The 26,210-nt window shown below is 53.3% G+C and overlaps 1 protein-coding gene across 1 annotated transcript in view; it reads left to right on the top strand.

The window, feature by feature from the left end:
* The first annotated feature begins 2,694 nt into the window (after window positions 1–2,694).
* Myo15a (myosin XVA) overlaps window positions 2,695–26,210 on the top strand; it is a 54,325-nt gene continuing 30,809 nt past the window's right edge. Inside the window, 28 exon segments of the mRNA XM_005349942.2 lie at window positions 2,695–6,261; window positions 7,961–8,043; window positions 8,614–8,677; window positions 9,198–9,307; window positions 9,597–9,671; window positions 9,878–9,968; window positions 13,162–13,167; window positions 13,391–13,494; window positions 13,610–13,673; window positions 14,857–14,970; window positions 15,391–15,552; window positions 18,313–18,426; window positions 18,957–19,015; window positions 19,095–19,218; window positions 19,887–19,982; window positions 20,310–20,441; window positions 21,061–21,186; window positions 21,765–21,842; window positions 22,535–22,683; window positions 22,767–22,812; window positions 22,972–23,096; window positions 23,651–23,768; window positions 23,999–24,174; window positions 24,581–24,665; window positions 25,219–25,272; window positions 25,369–25,453; window positions 25,529–25,659; window positions 26,079–26,174. Of these exon segments, the coding sequence (XP_005349999.1) occupies window positions 2,695–6,261; window positions 7,961–8,043; window positions 8,614–8,677; window positions 9,198–9,307; window positions 9,597–9,671; window positions 9,878–9,968; window positions 13,162–13,167; window positions 13,391–13,494; window positions 13,610–13,673; window positions 14,857–14,970; window positions 15,391–15,552; window positions 18,313–18,426; window positions 18,957–19,015; window positions 19,095–19,218; window positions 19,887–19,982; window positions 20,310–20,441; window positions 21,061–21,186; window positions 21,765–21,842; window positions 22,535–22,683; window positions 22,767–22,812; window positions 22,972–23,096; window positions 23,651–23,768; window positions 23,999–24,174; window positions 24,581–24,665; window positions 25,219–25,272; window positions 25,369–25,453; window positions 25,529–25,659; window positions 26,079–26,174 (6,234 nt within the window).

The following is a 26,210-nucleotide window of genomic DNA, read 5'->3' as shown; positions in this document are numbered from 1 at the left end:
TTTCTGTTGCTGTTGCAGAGGCAGGTGGATTACTGTAGTTCAAGGCCAGCCTGGTCTACATGAGGTTCAGGCTAACCGGGACTACACAGTGAGACTCTGACTCAAAATAAAATTTAATTTTTCTTTATGTGTCTGTGTGTGAGCATGCATGTGTCTAAAGGGGTCAGGATTGGACATCCGGCTCCCTAGAACTTGAGTTACAAGTCGTTGTGAGTTGCCCGACACGTGTACAAAGAACTCAGTTCGGGGGCTGGAGAGATGGCTCAGAGGTTAAGAGCATTGCCAAAGGTCCTGAGTTCAATTCCCAGCAACCACATGGCACCTTACAACCATCTGTAATGGGTTCCAGTGCCCTCTTCTGGCCAGCAAGCATACACACAGACAGAATATTGTATACATAATAAATAAATAAATAAATAAATAAATAAATAAATAAATATTTTTTTTAAAAAAAGAACTCAGTTCCCCTGATGAGCTGAACCTTGGTTTCTTTAATATGCTAGGTTTCCCCTCCTGCCACATCTCACTGAGACTACCCATGTACCATCCCCGATTCTATGCAGTGACAGGGCCATAGCTCAGGACTTTACACACGACAGTCACTCAAGGAACCAGACTGTACCCAGGCCACAGATATAGCTCTTTTGATCATAAATAATGCTATTTTATTTTATGTGTGTGGCTATTTTGCCTGCATGTATGTGTATACCATGTGAGTCACTGGTGCCCACTGTGGTTAGGAGAGGGGTTGGATCCCCTGAAACTGCAGCTAAAGATGATTGAGTGACCTTGTGGGTGCTGAGAACCTGAGGTCCTCTGCAAGAGTAACAAATGCTCTTAACTTCTGAGCCATTTCTCCAACTCCCTAACAGTCAATTTTTTAAAAAAGAATTAAAATTTTGGACAGGGCATGCTGGCACACACCTTTAATCCGAGCATTCAGGAGGCAGAGGTGGGTGGATCTTTGTGTTTGAGGCTACCCTTGTCTACATAGAGAGGCCTTGCCTCAAAAAAATTAAGTCATAAATATTTTAAATCTAGGCACTGGAAATGTAACTCAGTTGGAAGTGGATGCAAAAGAATCAGAAGTTCAGGGCTACATAGGGAATTCAAAGTCTAGGCTAGAAAGTTTGTCTCAAAAGTAAGTAAAACATCCCAGCACTCAGCAGCCAGAGGCAGGAGGATTGCAGTGAGTTCAAGGCCAGTCTGGTCTACATAGAGAGTTCCAGGATAGCCAGAATTACATACATGACCTACCACCATGCCCGGCACTAGTCATATTTTTTTTTTTGTTTTTCGAGACAGGGTTTCTCTGTGGTTTTGGAGCCTGTCCTGGAACTAGCTCTTGTAGACCAGGCTGGTCTCGAACTCACAGAGATCCGCCTGCCTCTGCCTCCCAAGTGCTGGGATTAAAGGCGTGCGCCACCACCGCCCGGCACTAGTCATATTTTATCAGGGAGAAATAGCTTTCCCTCAATGGGCCTCAACAAAGGCTGACTATCGTACCTGTCTCTCTTTCATATGGTGCTTTAACTCCTAAGAAGGGGAGTTGTGACGCCTCCCCCTCCATTTACATAGCGTTTTAAGTTCTAATAAGGACAATCGTGATAGTGAACCTCCTAAAAATGACTCAGGGAAATAGGACATAGGGTTCAAAACTGGTGTGTGTGGGGGAGGGGGGGGATTCCATTCTTACGGTCCCCAAGCCTCCTGAGTCTAACTAGCTACCTGACATTCACCCTCCATGTCCTCCTCATCCCCTCCTTCTTCGTCCTCCAGACTTTGTGAATTCTTGTGGATCAGATCCAGGGCAGGAATGAGCCTCTTGATCCACATCACCGATAGCATGGATCTCAGTTATAAGGAACCACCAAGAGGCACCTCCTGCCTCTTAAACCACCCAGCAGTACCGTTAGGTCTTTACTTCTTCCTGGTGACAGAAGCAGGGCATAACCTGTCACTCACATTCTACAGAAAAGGAAGTCACACCAGAGAGGGCAAGGGGCTTTCCCGAGGCTACATAGTCAATGGCAGTGTTGTAGAGCTGGGCCATGCTTCATGTTTGTTCCTCAGTGCCCTGCCCCTCCCCATGACCTGCAGAAATGCTCCCCCATCTTTACAAGGCTGCGGCAAGGCCCTACCCCCCCCCCCATGCATTATTCAGCTCCCCGGAGTTGGCCAGCTCCCGTTACACAGGCCACATCCCTGGACACCTGCCTCTCACTTCCAGTTCCCCTCCAAGGTGATGTGGTGGGTTGTGAGTATCCTATCCTGGCCTCAGGAGACCTCTCTCCACTTTGAGCCCATGCAGGGGCTCTAGGGCAAATAATGTCCCCCTCTGTTAAACAGCCATTCTCTTTGGAGCTTAGCCAGCTAGGACACACGAGGGCTTGGACAGAGTCAGCAAGTTGTTGTCATGGTGACTGTAAAGCCAGGCCCCAGCACAGGCCTCCCAGTCTAGAAAACAACACCCAGGCACTTTCCACCTCCTCTCAAAGGTGAAACCCAAGGCTAGTCTAGAGGATGAATTATGGATCCTCCCTCTCCGTGCCACCCAGCCAGTCCCAGCTGCTCAGATGCTGGGGAGACTCAGGTCCAGTCGCAAGCAAGAAGACCTAGCTGGTCTCCAAGCAGTGCCTCCAAGTTCCTGAATTTGTGACACCTACCCCAAGCCCATCAGACACAACAACCATCATGGCGAAAGAGGAAGATGAAGAGAAGAAAGCTAAGAAAGGAAAGAAGGGCAAGAAGGCCCCAGAGCCAGAGAAACCCAAACGGAGCCTGAAGGGCACATCTCGGCTGTTCATGGGCTTCCGAGACCGCACACCCAAGATCTCCAAAAAGGGTCAGTTCCGGAGTGCATCGGCCTTCTTCTGGGGCCTCCACACTGGCCCGCAGAAGACCAAACGCAAGAAGAAGGCCCGTACTGTACTCAAGTCCACATCCAAGCTCATGACACAGATGCGTGTGGGCAAGAAGAAGCGGGCGATGAAGGGAAAGAAGCCCTCGTTCATGGTGATCCGCTTCCCCGGACGGCGCGGCTATGGCCGTCTGAAGCCTCGTGCTCAGTCACTCAGCAAGGCGTCCACAGCTATTAATTGGCTGACCAAAAAGTTCCTCCTCAAGAAGGCGGAGGAGTCAGGCAGTGAGCAGGCCACACTGGATGCCTGGCTCCAGCGCTCAAGCTCTCGAGTGGGCTCGCGTAAGCTGCCCTTCCCGTCCGGTGCTGAGATCCTGCGGCATGGAGGCCGGCTCCGCAGGTTCCCCCGCAGCCACAGCATCTACTCCTCCGGGGAGCCTGTGGGCTTCCTGCCCTTTGAGGACGAAGCCCCATTCCGGCATGCAGGCTCCCGCAAGTCATTGTATGGGCTCGAGGGCTTCCAGGACCTGGGTGAATATTATGACTACCACCGTGAGGGCGACGATTACTACGACCAGCGGTCGCTACACCACTACGAGGAACAGGAGCCCTATTTGTCTGGATTCGGTGCATATAGCCCAGCCTGGCCACCCTATGACGACTACGGGTACCCACCAGTAGATCAGTACAACTACTATCATCCAGACTACCATGGTGACACCCTCTACCCCAGCTATGGATATGGCTATGGCTATGATGATTTTGAGCCCCCATATGCACCCCCATCAGGGTATTCATCTCCTTACAGCTACCATGACAGCTTTGAAGATGGCGGTTACCCGTACAGCTACTACCTGGATCCCTATGCGCCTCCCAACATGATATATCCACCCTATGACTTTCCATATGACATGCCTTATGACATACCCTACTTTGATCCCTATGGGGTTCCCTATGCTGAAGGCGTCTATGGTGGTGGGGCTGAGGCCATCTACCCCCCTGGGGCGCCCTATGTATATCCAGAAGAGCCAACTCTTATGTACCCCTGGGTGCCACCACCCATATTGTCGCCCCACAACCCATATGCCCACCCTATGGATGACATTGCAGAGCTGGAGGAGCCTGAAGAAGTGGGTGGAGAACGGCAGAGCACCTCCTTCCGCCTTCCCAGCTCTGCCTTCTTTGAGCAGCAAGGAATGGATAAGCCAGCCAGATCCAAGCTGTCCCTCATCCGGAAGTTCCGCCTCTTCCCCCGCCCTCAAGTGAAGCTGTTTGGGAAGGAGAAGCTAGAGGTGCCCCTGCCACCCTCTCTAGACATCCCTTTGCCTTTAGGGGATGCAGAGGGGGAGGAAGAAGAGGAGGAGATGCCTCCAGTGCCCACGATGCCCTACACCCATCCTTACTGGAGCTTCCTCACGCCCCGCCAGCGAAACCTGCAGCGTGCCCTCTCAGCCTTCCGTGCCCGCCAAGGCCTAGGCTTTGCCCCTGAGTTTGGCCATCCAGCACCACGCCCAGCCACCTCACTGGCACGATTCCTCAAAAAGACACTGTCAGAAAAGAAGCCCATCCCACGGCTCAGGGGCAGCCAGAAGGCCCGAGGGGGGCGGCCCGCAGTCAGAGAGGCAGCCTACAAACGCTTCGGCTACAAGCTGGCAGGCATGGACCCTGATCGGCCCAGCACACCCATTGTGCTGAGACGGAGTCAGCCACAAGCTCGAAACAACAACAACTCCCACGGCCCATCCTCACCCAGGCCCACACCACGGAACCTCACCCACTGGAGTGCCTTCATCTCCCCTCCAGTGCCTGGGCCATCTCCAAGCCCTGGTCCATCACCTGCTCCTCCCTTCTCTCCAACCCTGTCTAGGCCTTCAAGACTAGCTTCACCCTACAGCTCACCCTATGGCTCCCTCCGCCAGCATCCACCACCCTGGGCTGCCCCAGCTCATGTGCCCTTTACACCCCAGGCAAACTGGTGGGGCTTTGCTGAGCCCCCTCCTTTAAGTCCAGAGGGTGCCCCTGACCTTCTGGCCTTTCCTGTACCCCGGCCCACTTTCCGAGCTTCCCGCAGTCGAGGGGCAGCTTTTGGCTTCCCCAGGTCTTCCCTTATAGGGTCAAGGAGAAGGCCCAATTTGCCCTCACCCCAACCCTCTTTGAGGAGCCTGCCAGGCCAGGGCTACCACTCACCTTTGGGGCCCTTGTCTCCTCAGTTATCCCTCCGAAGGGGCCCTTTCCGGCCACCCTTCCCACCCCCTCCACGAAGGCCACAGTCACTTCGGGAGAACTTCTCACTGCACCGAGCTTCTGGGCGCCTACGCCCACCCCGCTCACCAGTCCTAGGTTCTCCCCGACCACCCTCACCTCCCCCACTCATGAACCACGGCCCCCGGCACCGATCCCTCAACCTGCCGTCACGCCTTCCGCGGACCTGGCGGCGCCTCAGTGAGCCACCTACCCGAGCTGTGAAGCCATGGGTACACAGACCTTACCACCCGCCACCCAGTGCTGTACCCTGGGCCACCGGATCTTTGGAGCACCAAGAGAACCAGCATGAACCAGAGGACTCAGAGACACCCTGGACAGTGCCCCCGTTGGCCCCCAGCTGGGATGTAGACATGCCTTCTACACAGCGCCCACCTTCTCCATGGCCAGAAAGTGTAGGCAGTCTTAGAGGCTTCTCCAGGGCTTCTCCCATGCCGGAAACCTTGCATGAGCACATGAGCCCTGCATGTGAACCACGGCCTGAGAACCAAGCCTCCAATTTAACTGGTATCTTCCTGGGCCAACACCGTGATCCTGGGCCTGGGCAGCTCACGGAGTCAGCCAGCCCAATCTTAGAGGATCCTGAAGAAACCGTCACCCCAGGGGATCCTCAGCCACCAGCTGAGCCTGAGACCCTGAACCCAACACCTCCCATCAAAAATGTTTGCTCAGAGAGGAAGGATTTACGCCTTAGCCACTCATACCCACTGGTCACAGATAAGCAGGCAAGGGCTACGTGGCCATTATGGCGCCGCTGGAAGACGCTGTCCAGAACCCCTGCTCCCTTGGCCCCCACCAGAGCCCCAGGGCCCTTGCTCAAGGCAGGTGAGAAGCCCCAGGCTGAGCCTGGGCGGTTCGCCATCGTCATGCCTCAAGTGCGAGGGCTGAACTCCTTCCAGCGAAAAGGGTCTGCTCCCCTGCAGCCTCCAGAGCAACCAGACCAAGACCCAGAGCATGGCCCAGCACCCAAAGCCTGTAGTCTACGCTGGTCCCGCCTCTGGTCACCAACAGATGCTCGCTATCCCTGGCCACAAGTTCAGACCCACTCTTTTCAATCCCACCTTCTGGGCCATAGAGGTGACTTCCTGTCCCCCAGTGGCCCCTGGAAAAAGGCTGGCCCCCAAAGCTGGCAGAACAAGGTATGGAGGCACAAGTCAGTGAGGGTGGGATTGAGAGTTCTGGCTAGGAACCAGGACAGGAGGTAGCCTGAGGAGTTGTGGGCAGCGCTGGCAAGTGACTGGACCTGTGTCTCCCTTCTGAAGGTGGGGAGAACTGCCTGGACTTTGCAGGGCATCTGGGGGTTGGACAAAGGAGTGCCCAGCATAGGCAGGTCCTGGGTGAAAGGACTAGATGAGGGTAGAGGTACAGGATCCTACTTTCTGACTGTCCCATTGCAGATAGGGAAACGGTGTCCCAGAAGCCAGGAGTCTGTGGGGTATAGGCAGGCAGCCTGTCCCAGGGAGCCCTAGTTCATGACTGGCTGCCACATACATGGTGGAAGATGATCTGGATGCTAGGTGGCCCTTGGAGGAGGTAGGTGATCACTCAAGCCTCCCTGGGGACACCCAGGAAGGGTGGGGCAAGAAGTGATAGGCGGTACTTCTTCACCTCTGCAGACGTGCCCACAGGCAGGCAGCAAGCTGGCCTAGCCATGACCACCGGGGCAGCCTGGCTGCTAGGGGGACCCTGGCCCCGACGACGGGTGCCCCGTGCTGTGTGGGCTGCAGCATTGCGGGAGCGGGGCACAGGGTGCCCAGGGGTGAGGGGCAAGGATGCCTGGGCCCTCCTCACTCTGGAATACGTGAGTGGCTGAATTATTCAGGGTCTGTGGCCGCTGGCAAGCACGTGAGCAGATGGGTGGGCTGGAGGCCAGGGCTGGAGGGTTGATACTTGTAGCGCCCTACTTAACAGCAGAGTGAGGGCCAGCAGCATGCAGGCCCTCCTGTATCCGCTTTCCTTGCCTAGGGAGGGTGCAGCTGGGATGGGAAAGGGTCAAGGTTGCATATGTGGATACTCGCAGTGACACAGAACCTTGCAGGTCCACGTGCCTGAATGTGGATGAGTGAATACCAGGGACAAGCAAGGAGAGGTGGTGTGTGTCAAGTCTGAGCAGACATGGCATCCGTGGAGATGTGGGCTCTCAGCCCACTCTTTGAGTGTGTGCATACATGTGTACATATGGATGGGCACTGTGGAGATCCTTCAGCCCCAAGCTGACATCAGGACCCCCACTCTCAAGATCCTCAAGGTCGAGGACCCTAGCTGCTGCCCACAGGTGCATTCCAAGTGGAAGTTGAGAATGCCTCTATGAGAGTGTGCCTCAATCAAACACGTGGGCCTGTGCATAGCCACAGCGTGCTGAAAGACCGCAGACATGCACGGGAGCTGCAAGAACTGCAGCGCCACTCCAGAAGGTCCACATACAGTATTTACACACTTACCCTGGGCAGGAGACGGTTCCATCCTGGAACAACCTCCATCTTTGTCTTTCCCGAGGCCTCGTGTTATGACATCAAGCTGTCACGCAAGCCAACGCAGGGGATCTGTGGGGAGCAGGGTAGGGGCACTGAGAGGACAGAGGTGGGCAGGGGACAGACACTTGTATCTGTGTGTGGTCACTCCCTGAGCAGGACACCCGTGCCGCACAGGCATGCCCCCCAAATACTTTACACACAGACTCACGTCCCTGTGTGTAAGGGTTGTACTGCACTCCGAGACAAAGAGTCTGGAAGACCCCCAGGATCTCAGCCTGAGTTCCTCTCAGACCATGGGAGCAGGTGCGCGGTATATCCAAGCCAGGCTCCGCCCGGGCCTCCAGCTTGTCCTTGTCTCTCATAGATGCACTCCATACGCAACCTGCCTTCTGTGCGGTCCCGTGAGCAGCACAGGGAAGATGGCGTGGAGGACATGACACAGCTGGAGTAAGTGGCTGGGGTGAGGGAGGAGTCCTAGTCGGATTCCTAGCTCTCTGCCTCACTGCTGGGCTGTCTACCCCTACGGACACCTCCAGAGCCTCGGTTTCCCCGTTTGCAAATAGTGTCATGAAGTAGCACAAAAGTCAAATGTGTGCAAGTCAGAGCTCTGTGAGTTAGATGGCCCTTGGTTCAGATCCCAGCCGTACCGTTTGCCAGCTAGGCAGCCATATCATTTCCCCACCGTGTGCCTCGGTTTCTCTTCCACAAGATAGGTATGGGCAGCTGCTGGGAAAATTCTGGCAAATGTCAATACCTAAAGCTCTCCAACCAGAACAATTCAGCCTCGGGCCTTCTGCCTCAGTGTCCTCAGGGTCCCACCAAGTGGGTATGATGTTTGCCATCCCGTTGAACAGAAGAAACTGAGGCATAACAAGATGAACTATCTTGCCTAAGTCTCATAGCTGGTCAGTGGCAGAAAGGGGCTTAATCTCAAACATACCTGACAAGGACACGGTGCCAAGTGTGGTGGAGCCTGTGCCAGAACTGGGACCCTCACAGTACCTCGTGTCCTTCCAGAGACCTCCAAGAGACCACTGTGCTGTCAAACCTAAAGACCAGATTTGAACGAAACCTCATCTATGTAAGTCTGGGGCTGGCCAGCCCGAGGACATGCTTGGACTCTAGACTGGAGGTGGCCAGAAGGGTGGAAGGGAACCTGAGACCCCAGAGCTGTGGGACAAAGGGCCTGAGGCCTGAGGCCTGGAGCCACTTCTGAGTCATGTATACCTGTAAGGGTTTTGTTGACTTCAGGATACATGTGCTCCCTGCTTCTCTGCTCTAGACAGTGGAGGTTGACCTTGTCATGGGGCAGAACTGCCTGCAGCCTGGGCCTGACCGTGAATGAGTAAGGTGGGCAGAGATCACATACCATCTTGGCCTGACTAAGGCCACGGAGCCTGGTTCACTTCACATTCACAACTTCAGCCTGTGTAGAGCCTAAGACTCTGCTAGAGCACGGGGCCTCTTGGGCTCTGGAGGGATGATAGGATGAGGCCCGGCAGGCAAATATATGGCCCATTGGAACATATGTCCCAAAGCAGGAAGAGGGAGCCACAAGTGGCCATGGCAACCATGGTGCTAAGGTCCCGGTTTACCAACAGACCTATATCGGCAGCATTCTGGTGTCAGTGAACCCATACCAAATGTTCTCGATTTATGGGCCAGAGCAGGTGCAGCAGTACAGCGGTCGTGCCCTAGGAGAGAATCCCCCGTAAGTATCTGTGGGGTGCGGAGGGGTTGCCATTTCTGAGCCTGGGGAGCCCCTGGATGCCTTCCAGCCATGAGTGGGGAGTAGGCGACCCACAACTCAGTGCAATCTCTCCCCAGGCAGGGCATGGTCTTCTCTAGAGGCCACCACTATAGCTCTCCCTTGGGGGTGAAAGGTGGGCAGTGCTGGCTGCTTGGCAGAGCAGAGATACCTATCCCTCAACCCCCGGTAGTCTTGGGACTGTGGAAACTGGTTGTTGGAGACAGTAGTATCTTGTGCCCTGTCTCACCAGGCACCTCTTTGCAATTGCTAATCTCGCCTTCGCCAAAATGCTTGATGCCAAACAAAACCAGTGTGTCATCATCAGGTGAGCCAAGCTGTGCTCAGGTGTGTGTAGGGGGGACAGATCGAGGCACCTTGGGTAGTGGGTTTACATCCAGACTTCTAGATAATGAGATGAGAGCCTACTATGAGCCACAGGAAGGGCACCTCTGGGCCACCACGTGGCTCATGGGTGGAAGTGGACGTGGAGAGGCAAAGGAGAGCTGACGCTCTGGCCCTGTGTTCGGCCAGTGGGGAGAGTGGCTCCGGAAAGACTGAGGCCACGAAGCTGATTCTGCGCTGCCTGGCTGCCATGAACCAGAGACGGGACGTCATGCAGCAGGTGAGAACTATTATCAAGCTATCACGTGGCTCCCTGTTTGCCGTCTGCTTCGGATCCCCGGCCCAGCAGTACCAGGTTCTTGAATGTGCCCTTGACGGAGGGAGACTGAATTCCAAATCGGCCAGCAGGGGTGGCTCAGTGCAGGGCTTCTCTGTCTTCCATCTTCCCCAGGGAAGCTCCAGGGAATAGGCAGGAAGTCATTCTTACTGTCTAGTGTCTCCAGCCTGACCGTGTCTTTCTGGTTATGGCCAGGACCTCCAGAGTCTCATACCCAGATGCTGAACAGGTTCAGGTATGGCTATAGCATGAGGCAGAGGCTGTAGCAGACTTCAGGCTTGCTGAGCAGACATGAGCACACTAAATCCTGCAACCCGGCGCCAGTCTTGGAAGATCATTCATTCCCTCAATAAAGGTTTCCTGAGGCCTTACTGTCTTCTGGGCTCAACAAAGAACAGAAAATCTTAAGACAATGTTTACAACTGTGCAGGAGTTACGTTCCAGGGCAGGAGGTAGAGAAGAGGAAAATATAAGTAACTGTTAAGTAAATTATGTCTACTGGAAAGAGTAGGTATTAGTTTTTGAGGAGGAGAAAAAAAAAGGAGGCGAAAGGGCAGAAAGAGAGAGCACAAGCACAATGAGGCCCCAGGGCAAGTCTCAGAAGAGTGAGGAGGCCAAGGAAAGATCTTGTGCAAAGGTGCAAGCCGATCTAGAGTGCCCATGGGACATCAGAATGGCCATATGGAGTCAGGATCAGAGGGTCCAGGTGCCCGTGACTGTGACACTCGGTATATAAGGATGCATTTAGGTGCAGGGCAAAGCCAGCCAGGGACTTGGCTGAAGGGTCCAGTCAGTGTGAAGAGGGCTAAACCAAGAGTGACCACGGACAGCGTTGATGTAGAGGAACAGCTGAGAAGAGGTACCAATCAGGGGTCGACTCAGAGATGATGGGAATCCAGGGCTCAGTGTCCAGAACCATGGGCTCTCAGAATTCCCAGCGGGCAAATGGCTCTAATGCTGTAACTAGTGGCCATCTTGGCAGGGCCTCTTGGAGGCTGATTCATGCCCTCTCTGCTCTAGGAGGTTTTCAGTTTCCTCTATGTGTCTGGGAGAGCCCATGAGGTAGGCGGGCAGAGAAGTGGGCTCCACAAGTTCCTCCTTAGGCCAGGTGTCTTCCAAATGCCCTCAGAGAGCCTCATGCCCCCCCTCTTGAAAGGGGGTCTGTGATCGCTTGCAGATTGAGAACCTGATGCCTAGGAACAGAAGTGACCGAGGTGACAGGGCAGAAATTTACATTCCATGGCAAGAGGATGGATGTGTGACATACTGGGTCTGAGAGATTCTCCGTCAGGCACACACCATGAGGACATTGGGCAGGGCAGGTCTAGGGTCAATTTAAGGTATGGCTGAATCCAGGGTCTTAACCCAATGGGCATGCCGTGACCCACCACCATACACTCCAGTCAGCAAGATGATGATGTGGTAGCTCCTTCGTTACAGAGGAGTCTGTCTCGTTCAATAGCTTTGGTCACGTACCCTCACCAGAACCAATCACACAGCAGGGCCCTTCTCCCTCAAATGTTTATACACCCTAGCCCATGAGGAGACCCCCCCCAGTTTTCTAACTTCATTTCCTGTCTTATGCTGGGTACCAGGAGCAGAGAAGGGGCCACACACACCCTGGAATTTTCAAGGGACTCCCAAACTGAGGGACAGTATAGAACAATGTCCTACTGAACTTGATTACTGAGCAGCCACCGGCAATCCCACCCTCTGCTGCTCTTATTGGGAGCTCAGCAGGCACCAGGCTGAGTGTGGATGTGGGCAGAGGAGCATTGCCAGCACCCTGATGTTACAGGTGTCATGTCTGGGAGAACTGGGCCCCCTTCCTATCCCCAAAACTTCCTCCTGAGGACATGGCTTAAGCAGAGACAATGCCCTGTGCATACTTTGTGTAAGTTCACCAGGCACTTCTAGGGACCCACTCTGTGCACGCAGAGACCCTAGGCTTGGTGTAGTACCTCTCTACATCCCAGTTTCTGAGTCTGAGGGACAGCAGTGAGGTTAGCACCTATGTATCAGATACTTACATGAACAAAACTTAGGCTGTGGTGGTACAGACCCACTGTCCCAGGTACTGAGGAGGCTAAGAGAGCTGGCTCATGTACCCAAGACCTTTCTGGGCTACATAGTGAGGTCTTGTTTCAAAATGAAAAACAAATAAAAGGCTGTGGGTATGTCTCAGCGGTAAAGCATTTCCCTGGCATGTGTGAGGTCTTACATTCTATACCTAGAGCTGGGGGGGAAAAGACAGAATAATTGTCAAGGCAAAATGTCTGACACACAGTTTGTACTTGTAGGTGGGTGCCACAATTGGCTATGATCACCCTGGGTGACTCTGCTCATGACTCGCTAAACTCCTTGTTTTTATCCACTGAGAGAATTTTTGAGAGCCTGCTGTGCATCCGTTAGCCCTGTACAGAGATTGGGACTCAAGTGTGCAAGGAGACAGATACCTTCTCACCCACAGGGCTGACTTTCTATAGGGACACAGAGAGTAGCCAGGAAAATATATTTGTTGAGGCGCTGAGCACCTTGAGGAACAGAAGCCTGGGGAGGCTCCATGAAAGAGGAGGGAGAAGCATAAGGTTCTTCCAGGAACGAGGATCAGTGGGTGCAGATGTCCTGAGGCAGGGATGGGTCTGGATGGAGGGGCCTGGTGAAGTGGGAGGGACAGATAGAAGGAGGGGAGGCAGGACGCTATGAGACAGGGCTGGACTTGGAGGTCAGAGCAGGATTGTGGTAAGGTGGGTGCCGCAGGGATGGGATGAGCCCCAAAGAACACCTTGGTAACTGCGCTGAGTCTAACCCAAGAGGTAAGAGCCAGGGAATGCCAGAGAGGAGCCTGGAAGAAGGATGGCAGGAGTGGGGTGTGGACAAAAAGATGGGGCTTCCCTGCGCCTTGCTGCAGACACACTGGCTGCATGCCATATCCTGAGGCCATGCTTCAGTCCCTTGACCGAGGGTCATGGAGGCTTGCGGGACTTACAACAGGGACCTAAAAGAGACCACCAGTGTTTCCACAGACTAAGGAGCCTCCTGGCCTCCTGGAGGGAGAGGTGGCTGGTCTTGTTAATGAACCTCTCTTGTCGTCTCTCATTTTGTTTCTGCTCCGGCTTCACCAACACCCATGAAGATAAAGGTATACAGGCTGTGTGTATGTGTGTACAGTGGGAACACGGGGTGTAGAGCCAAGCATGAGGGTGGGGCTTCCAGGGGCGGAAAGGAGACTCTAGGGTTCCATAAGGAGACTGCTTCAGGTCACCCCTCCAAAGGGACGGTTCCCTGGGACCCTGTTTGGTATGTTTGGGTTATACCCTGACCCCAGTGCCCATCTCTCCCACAACCCTTCCTTCCTGGTCCAGATCCTGGAGGCAACACCTCTCCTGGAGGCCTTTGGTAATGCCAAAACCGTCAGGAATGACAACTCTAGCCGCTTTGGGAAGTTTGTGGAAATCTTTCTAGAAGGGTGAGTAGGACCATGGTAGATGCTCAGAGGCCTTGTGGAACCCTTCGTGGCCCACAGTAGCACCCGAGGCTAAGTGGGCCACCTCAGTCCCCAAGAGTTGACTGTGCTTCCCTAGGGGTGTGATCTCTGGTGCCATAACCTCTCAGTACCTGCTGGAGAAGTCAAGGATCGTGTTCCAGGTAGGCAGGCCACAGGCCTGGGTGGTATTGACACCCAGAGCCCAGCTCGGGCTGGGGGTAGTGGATTATGAGCAAATATGTATATACATATGAAGGGGTGTGTGTGTGTGTGTGTGTGTGTGTGTGTGTGTGTGTTTGAGATCTGTCCCCTCTCTTCTTCTACCCCAACAGCCTAGTTGACTCATTCCTACCCAAAAGATCAACAGTCTGTTCTTCACCCCAGGAACACAAGGATGCATGTGTGGCCCAACACTGCAAGTCTTGCTGCCATGTCCAAGCCGCTACCTTATCCTATGGTTCTCTCTCTCTCTCTCTCTCTCTCTCTCTCTCTCTCTCTCTCTCTCTCTCTGTGTGTGTGTACCTGAGCCTGTGTGTGTGTGTGTGTACCTCCCTTCTTTCTACCCCAACAGCAGCCTGCAGATACAAGGGTACCTGTGTGGCTCAACGGTTTGCCTCCTCCAAGTCATGCTTCCTCCGAGTCAGGCTGCCATGTCCCTTACTCAAGAAAGCCACGTTATTCTGAGCATTTCCTTGTACTCTTTCACATCCCCACCCTTAAATACTTCACTTCTTATCTGTGAGACACAATACCTTAAAAAAAAAAAAAAAGATTTACTTATGTGTGCAGTGTTCTGACTGCATGTATAACTGCAGGCCAGAAGAGGGCACCAGATCTCATTACAGATGGTTGTGAGCTGCCATATGGCTGCTGGGAATTGAACTCAGGATGTCTGGAAGAACAGCCAGTTCTCTTAACCGCAGAGTGGTCTCTCCAGCCCTGAAACATATTACCTTTTAAGGAACTATGTCTCAAGATAGTAGATGGATTCTGTGAGATCTGTCCCTATGGTGTCCCATGGGATGGGGGCTTAAAAAGACCTCAGCCAAATGGGCCAAGTGAACCATCTGAAGGCCTGTGTGTACACATTTGGGTCATGGAGATGCATGTCTCCAGGTGTGCAGGGCTGGTTTACATAAGAGAAAAATGTGGGCTGTTTCTCCAAGCCAAATAAGGCCAGCACCCCATCACACCAAGATGCTCTCAGATCTCACCCCCAGAGATGCCAGCCAACTTGCAGGTCCCTGTGTATGGACATGTTTCTATGTGCACAACTGAGCCTGGCTGAGTGACTGAGGGAACCACTCTTTTATGCGCCCACCTTGCCTCTTGCCTCCCCTGCAGGCCAAAAATGAGAGAAATTATCATATTTTCTATGAGCTGCTGGCCGGCCTCCCAGCCCAACTGCGGCAGGCCTTCAGCCTGCAGGAAGCTGAGACCTACTACTATCTGAACCAGGTGAGCATGCACAAAGGGCTACCCAGATACCCAAAACCCCACAGCTTCTGGCAGTGAGGACAGGAACCTTACGCCTCAGTAGAGAGAGGAGCCCACCTGATCTATCTTTTCTTCAGAGCCTAAAACAGAACTAGCCAAGGTGATGGTACTGAGAGCCCCTTCTCTGGGACTCGGTTTCCTCTTCTGGGAAATGGGAGCAATAAAGCACCACTCTAGAGAGGTGTGGGTGAGGAATGCTTGACTTGGTGCTGGCCGATAGTCCATCCTCCATTAATGCCGACTGTGGGAGGTGGGGGATAAACTCTGCCTTCTCACACAATCTGTGGAGCTGTCCTGGGTCCCCTCAGAACCTCTGGAAACCAGACCTGAAGGGTCCTCAGCTTGAGCACTGGACACTGACTGTCCCCTGCCCCCAACCAGGGTGGGAACTGTGAGATCACTGGTAAAAGTGATGCAGATGATTTCCGCCGCCTGCTGGCTGCCATGGAAGTGCTCGGCTTCAGCAGTGAGGACCAGGACAGCATCTTCCGCATCCTGGCCTCCATCTTACACCTGGGCAATGTCTATTTTGAGAAGCATGAGGTAAGAGGTGCTCAACCTGCAGGGCCACATCCAGGCCTGCGAGTTTCCTCTCCAGTTACACAATGCACACAATTTTTTCCCCCTGCGTGGCATATTCTTTTCTCATATGTGAGAATTCTATATGTGTTAGAAAAGCCAGATAATTATCTTTAGATGACTGACAAGTATCCTGCCTGCTATGATTTTGTTTATTATAAGTTTGGTATTTTTCTTCGGGGATATTGCCATGCAGATTATTTTAAAATTACTTGTAGGCAGCTTATCAATCTTTCCTTATACATTGTAGGTTTTGTAGATTTTTTTGGTCATTTCGAGAATGACTTCTCTCTCTAGGCTGGGGATGTAGCTTGACTGATGCAGTGAATGATGCAAGAAGTCCTGAACTTGATCTGTGTCCTCCCATAAAATCCAGGGGGTGCTGCACACCGGAAGGTGGAGGGAGGAAGGCAGACCAGAAGTTCAAGTTCATCCTCAAGCTACATGTTGATCTTGAGGGTAGCTGGGGCTTCGTCAGACTCTGTCTCAAAAAAAAGATGGCAAGACGGCTTCATGGGCAAAAGCACTTTGGGGCTCACTTTGTGGAAGGAGAAACCTACCCCTGAGTTGTCCTCTGACCTCTGTGCATGCCAGAGTATGTGCACCCACACGTAAAAACACAGCAGAGAAATAAATGTTTCGGGTTTTTTATTTCTTCGAGATAGGGTTTCTTTGTGTGGCCCTGGCTGTCCTGGAACTCACTTTGTAGATCAGACTGGCCTCAAATTTGGAGATCTGTCCACCTCTACCTCGTGAGTGCTGAGATTAAGGACATACACCACCACACAGGGCTGAAAAACTTTTTAAAACTGTGTTCAAGCCGGGCAATGGTGGCGCACGCCTTTAATCCTAGCACTCGGGAGGCAGAGGCAGGCGGATCTCTGTGAGTTCAAGACCAGCCTGGTTTACAGAGCTAGTTCCAGGACAGGCTCCAAAGCCACAGAGAAACCCTGTCTCGAAAAAAACAAAAAAAAAAAAAAAAACTGTGTTCAAGCCCGGGCGGTGGTGGCGCACGCCTTTAATCCCAGCACTTGGGAGGCAGAGGCAGGCGGATCTCCGTGAGTTCGAGGCTAGCCTGGTCTACAAGAGCTAGTTCCAGGACAGGAACCAAAAGCTACGGAGAAACCCTGTCTCGAAAAATCCAAAAAAAAAAAAAAAAAAAAAACCAGGGCTCAGAGGTTAAGAGCACGGACTGCTCTTCCGGAGGTCCTGAGTTCAATTCCCAGCAACCACATGGTGGCTCACAACCATCTGTAATGAGATCTGGTGCCCTCTTCTAGCCTGCAGGCATGGAGCTTTGTACATAATAAATAAATAAACCTTAAAAAAAAAAACTGTGTTCAAAAGAATTAAAAAATGAGCTTTAAAAGCTCATTTTAAAAACAGCTCAAGTGGTTAAGAACATTTACTGCTCTTGTAAAGGACCTGAGTTTGGTACCCAACACCCACGTCAGGCAGTTCCCACTAATCTCCCTGGCATATGATACCTTTGTTCTGGACTCTGTAGGTATCTGCACCAACATGTATACACCTGTGCATGCACACACACACCTCACACACACAATTAAAAAATAAAAATAAATCTTAAAATAATAATTCAGTGTAGTAAAATATGAGATCGGAATCCAGTTTATTTAATTTCCAGATGGTTTTGCAATTGTCCTTATCCTGATTTGAAAATCAGGTACTTATTGTATATAAAATTGCCAGGTATGTCTGATTCTAGACTTTAGCATTTTGTAGTTGTTAGGTTTGGATTTTTGTTTTGTTTTGTCTGAAACAAGGTCTTGCCTCAGCCTTCCAAGTTCTGGTACTGTAGGCAGGTGCCAAGAGGTCTGTCTTTTAAACTGTCTGTCTGTGTGTGTGTATGTGTGCCATGTGTGTGCAAGTGCTCAAAGAGGCCAGAAGAGGGTATTGTCTCTCTCAGAGGCAGTTACAGACAGTGGGAGCTGCTTGATGTGCTGCTGGCAGCCGAACTCAGGTCCTCTGGAAGAGCAGCAAGCTCTCTTAACTGCCGAGTATCTTTCCATCCTCTTGTGTGTGTGTGCACCTGCAGGCGTGTGTGCCCCCCCCCACGCAAACCCATATCACTGAGCCTGTAGCTTGTGACTGGTCACTGAACCCTGGAATTGATCTGTCCCTTCAGTGCTGAGGTCACAGAGCAGCAGCACCATGCCTGGCCTTTATTCACTGCTGGGATCTGAACTCAGGTCCTCACATGCATGCAGCAAGTGCTTTATCCACTGAGCCACCTCCCCAGTTCCAGATCTTCTCATGTTCACTGTCTATCTGTACACACTGTACTTTCGGCCCATCTGTTTTGCTTTGCATATTTTGGTATTGAGGATGAAACCTACAACCCCACACATGCTAGGCACACCCCCACGCCAGGCTGTATGAATGTCTGTAGTCTGTTTCTCCTACCTCGGAAAGCTTCCTCCTCTTTTTTTTCCAGACTTTCTTTGGCATTCTAGCTTGTTTCTGTTTTCTGTCTTGTTTTATTTTGTTTTTCCAAGGCAGGGCTTCTCTGTAGCTTTGGAGCCTGTCCTGGAACTAGCTCTTGTAGACCAGGCTGGCCTCAAACTCACAGAGATCCACTTGCCTCTGCCTCCCAAGTGCTGGGATTAAACGTGTGCACCACCACCACCCGGCTTGTTTTTATCAGAACTCTAAACTCAGCCCGACCTGTTTAGCTCAGGCTCACTACCATGGTGTTTTCCATAGACTGATGCCCAGGAGGTGGCCTCTGTGGTGAGTGCCCGGGAGATCCAGGCTGTGGCTGAGCTGCTTCAGGTCTCCCCTGAGGGCCTGCAGAAGGCCATTACCTTCAAAGTGACCGTGAGTCTGAGGACCCTGCATCCTGACAAGGGCCTATTCTTCTGGGGCCTCAGCTCCCTCTCCCGCTTCCCTGTCACCTCTCAGTCAAGCTGGAGAGGTGGAGCCTCACTTCAGGCCTCCACATGGGCTTTTCGCAGCCTTGATTCTCTTCTTTCAGTCCTGCCAGTGTGGCTGAAGTGGAGGGTGGACACGGGCACACATGGCATGCTTGCCTCCAGCAAGCCTTCTCCGAACCTGGCTGGGTCAGAACTTCCTCTAAGGCATCCATCAGTCCTTCCTCTTCCAGGCTGATCCCACGACTGATGTCTTCTTAGGCCTGTCTCCCCATTACACCAGCAGTCCCTTCCCTGCTTGAACAGCCAGGTTCAGAGAAAGCATTTTGGCCTGCTTTGGCCAGCAGTGAGCTTGAGACCAATTAGCCCAAATCGCAAGTGTGCCTTTCCCATGCTCCTAGACCCACCCCCAGCCCTCCAGGAACTTTCTGAGGTACTTGGCAGTCAGCTGTCACTCAAAGGTCATGTTCTTCTCAGGAGACAATTCGAGAGAAGATCTTCACACCCCTAACTGTGGAGAGTGCCGTAGATGCCAGGTGAGACTGTACCCCTTCTTGTCTGAATCCCAGACCTCCAGTGCCTCTGCCCTGAGCCCACTCACCTCCCCTGTTCCAGGGATGCCATTGCCAAGGTCTTATATGCACTGCTGTTTGGCTGGCTCATCACCAGGGTCAACGCTCTGGTGTCTCCAAAACATGATACATTGTCCATCGCCATCCTGGACATCTATGGCTTTGAGGTAGGGCTAAGAGAGCTCTTAGGAAGCTACTCGGCGAGCTGGTTGGGGATAGTGTGTAACGGGCTTATGTGACCACACCTCTGACACGTAGCTAGCACTGGGGAGCCCTTAAGCCCTTGCCTCAGCTAGTCAGGGGTCACAGATAACTTTCTGAAAGAAAGCAACATCCCTAGGTGAAGGAACACTATCTGTAGAGGTCAGGAGCATGGGGTACCTTGTCTGGGGAGCCAGTGTCGCTGTGGGGGAGACTGTCATACTTAGTGAGGATGATGTGGAAAAGCTGAGTAAAACTTCCAAGGCAAAAGCCACACAGACACCTACAACACATGGTTTTATGCCCAGGCACTGTTTACAAAGCTACTCCACCCAAAAGCCATGTAAGGCAGGTATTGCCAAAATCCCCATTTTACAAACAACCAGAAAATAGCAGATCCAGGACTGGAACCCAGGCAGAAGGCCTAGTGCCCTGAGCTTTTGGCTCTTTGATTGGCCCCATCTGGCATGCAGAGGGCCCTACAGGGTCTGTGGTCAGGGTCCAACTTTTTGCAGCCATGAAAAGTAGGGAGTAACCTGGGCTTGGACCTGGAGAAGGTACACAGGGTCCATGATGGGAACAGATGGGTGCTGACCAAGGAGGAAGCAGACCTAACCTCTCACCTGCCTGGCAGGACCTGAGCTTCAACAGCTTTGAACAACTATGCATCAACTATGCCAACGAGAACCTTCAGTACCTGTTCAACAAGATCGTCTTCCAGGAGGAACAGGTGTGCAGCCCCACACTCCCGCTTGTCCGGCCTTGTTGGTCAAGGGCCTTCCTGAAGACACAAAAAGTGTCGGGAAACATGGAGAGACAGGAGTGAGCAGGAGCAGCATGCCTGAGGCGTGTGCTATGGAGGAAAAGGTCCTGGGTTGCCGAGTCTAGAGAGGAGTTCTCTCGGGACCTTTCTCGGGCTCTTCTGACCCAGGAAGAGGGAAAGGGAGGCCCTGAGGGTCCGCGTTGCCCTGGTAGGATTCTAGCTCCATGTTACAGAAGGCAGGACGCAGAGATAGGTTAACTTGGGCGGAGGTGGTGGAACCCATGCTATTCACAGGAGGAGTACATTCGAGAGCAGATGGACTGGCGAGAGATCGCCTTTGCTGACAACCAGCCCTGCATCAACCTCATCTCCCTGAAGCCCTACGGCATCCTGCGTATCCTGGACGATCAGTGCTGCTTCCCGCAGGTAAACCGCAGGCATCCCAGACCGCTGGACAGGGACTGAGGCCTGAGGCCACCCTTCTGTGCTCAGGCCTGGGGCGGGAAATGTGGTGTTAGGACATCACCTACAGCAGTGGTTCGCAACCTTTCCAATTCTGAGACTCTTTAATACAGTTCCTCAGGCTGTGCTGACCCTCAACCATACAGTTATTTTCGTTGCTACGTCACACTGTAATTTTGCTACTGTCACTGAACATAATGTAAATAAGCTGCATTTTCCAACTGTCTTAGGCAACCCTGTGAAAGGGTCACTCGCCACCCCCTCCCCTGCAAAAGGTTGAGACCCATGGGTTGAGAACTGCTGATCTATAGTCACCTAGATTGACTAAGATTGGAAGTTCCAAGTGAGGCAACCTGGGTTTGGGCTGCATACTCTGACTGAAACTGGGGATTTGATGTCAGTGAGAGCGTATAGGCAACTGGAAATCCCCGGATTCAGCCACAGTTGTGGGCCTTGCTCCCCGGACTCAGTCAGCCTCCTGACTGTGAGCCATTCTTCTCCAGCACCCTGGGGAGCAGAGCAGGAAGGGCCAGGAAGATGTACCCAGCCCCCTGACCCCTACCCCCACCTCCCTCCCTTGCAGGCCACAGACCACACATTCCTGCAGAAGTGCCACTACCACCATGGCGCCAACCCACTCTACTCTAAGCCCAAGATGCCACTGCCAGAGTTCACCATCAAGCACTATGCAGGCAAGGTCACCTATCAGGTGAGAGTGGAGGCAGCCAGGGTGGCCTTGGGTCCTCCGTCCTGCAGGCAGGAGACAGAACCACAGTGTGGGCCTCGCCACGATTCTAGTTCTGACTCTGTGGCCCCTCAGCTTTATGGCCTTGGAAAATTGCTTGAGTTCTCTGAGTCTGTTTCCTCACCTGAGAAATGGGGCTAAGAATGCCAGTTTTCTGAGGCAGAGGTGAGACAGGGTAGATTTGACCCTAAGAGTGCCTGTTACTGGTAATGGTGTCATGTGGTCATTATAATCCAAGTCACAGCAGATTCTCACACTTCTGTCTCCATGTGGACCTTACTGTCTTCATCTGCAGAATGGGTAGAAGGAAGTATGGCCCAGTCTGGGTCTACCCCACCCCCTGAAAGCGTGAGCAGGATGGAGCAGATGGGGAGACAGAGGGGAGGGTCCATTCCCTCCTAAGAGAGACGGCAGACGGAAGTCTGGTAGAAGATGAAGGAATGCGGAGGACTGGGAATAAGCCTTTGATGCATCCTGGCTGCATACAGGATGGGGTGAGTGAGACCAGACACAGACACAGACCCACCAATTCCCTTTTTTAGGTGCACAAGTTCCTGGACAAAAACCATGACCAAGTGCGCCAAGATGTGCTGGACTTGTTTGTGCGCAGCCGCACGAGGGTAAGTCAGCCTGGGCTCTCGCCTGCCCCACCCTGGTGGCCCTGCCCCACCCCAGTGGCCCTGCCCACATTCCTGGTGGCACCTGATCCAGCCTCCACTAGCTCTACCCCAGGCTGTCCCCAGTCCAGGAAAGAGAAGCCCCTTGACCTGGTCTTTCTCCTTAACTCATCCCTGCCTCAGTCACCTGCCATGGTCCCCACCTTGGTCCCTACGAGGACCCTTACCCTTCCGACCCTTCGATAATCAGTTTACCACTGAGACTAAGTTCTGGATTCTTCACTTATGTTTGAAGTCTGACATTTTGGGGGGATACATGGGGCCAAATTTGTGTTCCTTGGAAAGCCAGCCCCACTGCTCATCAGCAGGTGGACCTACGACAGAAGGACTGGTTGCACCCTTCCCCTATGGGCTTCCCTTTTCCTCTTCTATCAAACCAGCCAAAGTTCCTGACCAGGGCCAAATTCACAGCCAGTACTGTGCACTCCCCGAAAAGAAAGGGAAAAGCAGTCATGCTTGGGCTGGGTCCCTCAGGAGGTGTTGAGCCCATATGCAAGTTAGGATGGCAGGGACAGCTGGAGTCAAGTTGTTTTTCAGACCCTTTCAGTTCAGGGACCTGACTCCTATTGTTCTGTCCCGTCCTGCCTTCAACCTGCTTCATCTGTTTTCCCTGTCCAATACCTCGGCCCCTCCAGGTGGTGGCACACCTCTTCTCCAGCCATGCTGCACAGACCGGCCCTCCACGCCTGGGCAAGAGCAGCTCCATTACCCGACTCTACAAAGCTCACACTGTGGCTGCCAAGTTTCAGCAGTCACTCCTGGACCTGGTGGAAAAAATGGAGAGGTGGGTTGGGTGGCAGGGCAGAGTGGGTGAGCACCCACTCGCTCCCTCTGGGGTCTCACACCTCCTCTCCCACCTCCGCCCAGGTGTAACCCCTTGTTCGTGCGTTGCCTGAAACCCAACCATAAGAAGGTGAGGCCCCTGGCGAAGTCAAGTCCTCCTCCCTGTGAAGTGTGACACTGGGCAAGGCTTGGCCTCTCTGAACCCCTCCCTGCCCACTGCGGGACTGCACACCCCCACCTTTGTACCTGAATGGATGAAATGCAGATGTGCTTCTGGGCGTCCTTCTAGGAACCGGGTCTCTTTGAGCCAGACGTGATGATGGCACAGTTACGCTATTCAGGGGTTCTGGAGACTGTGCGGATCCGCAAGGAAGGCTTTCCGGTGCGACTACCTTTCCAGGTGTTCATCGACAGGTACTTCCGTTGGGTAGTTCCTAGCCACACGGACTCCTCTCCTCGTGCACTGTTGTTCAGACTGTACACCGTACAAAGCATGTTAGATTCAAACATATAGATGGGAAATATAATTGTTGACTTGTGTGTGTGTGTGTGTGTGTGTGTGTGTGTGTGTGTGATTGCATGTATTCACTTACTAGTTGGTGGCTCAAATGAATCAATGTGTGTGTGTAGGTTACAGGACAGTTTTCAGGAGTCAGTACTCTCTTTCCATCATGTGGAAGAGATGAATTCCCCAGAGACTAACTCAGGCCGTCAGGCTTGGGGACAGACACCTCTGTTTTCATAGTTTCTTTACGTATGAAACCCATCTCATGTGATTTTAGTCGCCTTTAGGACAATCTCCAGCAGGTGTCAGAAAAGCGTTTTGTTCTGCTGAAATAGTGTATTAGTTCTGACACCTTGAGCTAGTTTTGGGGACAGTGCTGTGAGCAAGTCCCTATTGGACCACAGCCCCCCCAGACACAGAGATGGGGTAACATCGGGCCCTCAGGCTGGGTTTGTTCCCCCAGGTACCGCTGCCTGGTGACCCTCAAGCTCAGCATGCCAGCGGATGGGGACATGTGTGTGTCGTTGCTGAGCCGGCTATGCACAGTCACCCCAGACATGTACCGTGTTGGGGTTAGCAAGGTGAGCTCTGGAGAGCCCCACATTCAGTGGTATCCAAGTGGTACCTCAGACTCATCCAGATACCGAAACTTGGGATGTTTATCCACCTCAGCTCTGTTCCGATGTCTGGTGCCCCAGTACCCTAGCTTTCGCTGCTCCAAACTCCCAGTCAAGCTGCGGGAGGCAGTCCTGTCTTCTCCCTTTTTGTGGGCTCTTCAATAGGGGTATCTATTGCTACCTCCCACTCCCAGCTCTTCCTGAAGGAGCACCTGCACCAGCTACTGGAGAGCATGCGGGAGCGAGTCCAGCATCGCGCTGCCCTCACCCTGCAGCGCTACCTGCGAGGCTTCTTCATCCAGCGGCACTTCCGCTCCCTCCGGCGGAAGATCATCCTATTGCAAAGCAGGGCCCGTGGCTTCCTGGCCAGGTGATGCTCACAGAAGGGGAAGTCTCTTGGGTCCTCCAGTCTCAGAGGAGCCTAAGCTCAAACAGTCAGCTTCCCATCTCTGGAGGCATGCAAGCTGAGGGAGGCTTCTGCCTGAAGAATGACCTGATCCTCCAGGTCACTGCTCTCGGACTGTGGGTCCAGATGAGAGGTTTCCCTGTTACCTGCACATCAGGGGCTCCAGAACTAACTCATGGTGGGGTAGTACATGACCACTGTGAGGATCAATCTGGGCCCTGCCACCAGATTTGCTGTGTGGGTGTGGCTGTCTCTGTCCCACACTGAACTCATTTTCTTTTGAGACAAAGGATCCCAGAGTGAAGTACGGGCAGTGGCAGAGGTATCTCTGACCCTTTGTCACCCTGTGGCTTCATCTTTGACTCCTCAGACAACGCTACCAGCAGATGAGGCAGAGTCTGGTGAAATTCCGTTCCCTGGTGCACACCTACGTGAACCGCCGCCGCTACCTCAAGGTACAGTCCTGCCTGCGTTTGGGGGCGGGCACTTAGCCCAAGAGGAACCCATCCCCAGTGCAAGTCCCTGCCATGCCCTCCTCCTGAGCCAGGTGGCTGTGGCTCCTCTGAGGCCCGTTTCCTGGCATGTCCCTTGGGCATAGAGCAGGGTGGAAGGAAATGCTATTTGGAGAGATGTAGCTAGCACTGGGCTCATAGTGAGCTGCAGGCATGGTAGATTGGCACTGGGTGACTTGAATCTCCTTAGTGTGATCTGGTACTTAGCTCACTGCCAGTCTTGTCCTCTGTCACATAAAGCAACTACCAGTGATAAATGTCGTTCCATTCCCAAAGCTCTGGAGGCATGCAAGGCCTTCTGTGAAGCAAGGCTTCCTGGAGTCCTGCCAATGTATCCCCTCCCATCTCTGGCTATACCTTTGCCTCCCTTGCGGGAGGTCCCATCAGTGCCACCAGGAGCCTCCAGGCCACAGGCCCTTCCCTACTGCTCGCGCCTGCCCAGGCTACCTGGCCATGGTCTCTGCCACCTGTGCCCTGACCATTTGCTCTCCTGCAGCTGAGGGCAGAGCGGAGGCGCCGGGCACAGGAGGCATGGCTGCGTGAGCAGGAGGTGGGTGCAGGGTCCGAGCCGCAGCAGAGGGACAGGGAGGGAGACCAGCAGGTGAAGTGTGGTGGTGGTCCCCTTACCCCTCACCCATTCCTCCAGGAGCTCGGCAAGCGGGAAGTGGTGCCAGTGAGGCACCTGGAGGTGCCAGCTGAGGTGGCCGGGCTCCTGCAAGCAGCAGCAGCAGGTGTGTTGGCTCTAACAGCAGCAGGGAAGGGTTGGGGAGAGGGGTGCAGTCACTACATGCTTCCACTGTCTGCAGGCCTCAAGCTGTCCAGTGTGCCCCGAGTAGCCATTGTCCGGACTCCTAGGCTCCAGGCTGAGCCCTGTGTCACGCTTCCCCTTGACATCAACAACTACCCCATGGCCAAGTTCATCCGATGCCACTTCAAGGTAAGTGCTGGGCAGCCTGACCCCTGGGCACTGAAACTCAGAGCTAACACAGCCTCCCTGAAGGCTTCTGAGGTATGGGCATGAGCCCATTGGGAGCCCCAGGTCCCTAACAGAAGTGAGACCCTTTTGGACTCCAACTCTATAGCTCACCAACCAGCCTAGGGTTGCTAGAACCTGACTAGGAGGTGGCACAGCACCTGCCTCCATGTCCTGTCCTCCAGAAGGGCCCAGCGGCATTGCTCGGCCTCCCCCAGTTGCTCTTTGGGGGTCATAGTCTGCCCTCAGCAAGCCTCAGCTTCTTCATCTAGGCAATGGAGTGGGGAGCCCACCCCATGGTCTCTTGCCCAACGTGAGGTGGGGTAGACACGGATATGTCTGTTGTCCCAGTGTTACCTCCCATGCCCTCCTTGTGTCCCCAGGAGCCCTCCTTTGGGATGCTGACAGTGCCCCTGAAGATGCCTCTCACACGGCTACCTGTGGAGCACCATACAGAAGCCATAAGTGTCTTTAAGCTAGTATGGGATCTGCCCCAGTCCAACTTCAAGTGCATA

Source organism: Microtus ochrogaster, chromosome 7 (assembly GCF_000317375.1).
Source record: "Microtus ochrogaster isolate Prairie Vole_2 chromosome 7, MicOch1.0, whole genome shotgun sequence".
NCBI classification, from domain to species: domain Eukaryota; kingdom Metazoa; phylum Chordata; class Mammalia; order Rodentia; family Cricetidae; genus Microtus; species Microtus ochrogaster.
Note: the sequence above shows the minus strand (reverse complement) of the source record. Positions and strands in the feature narration are given on the sequence as shown.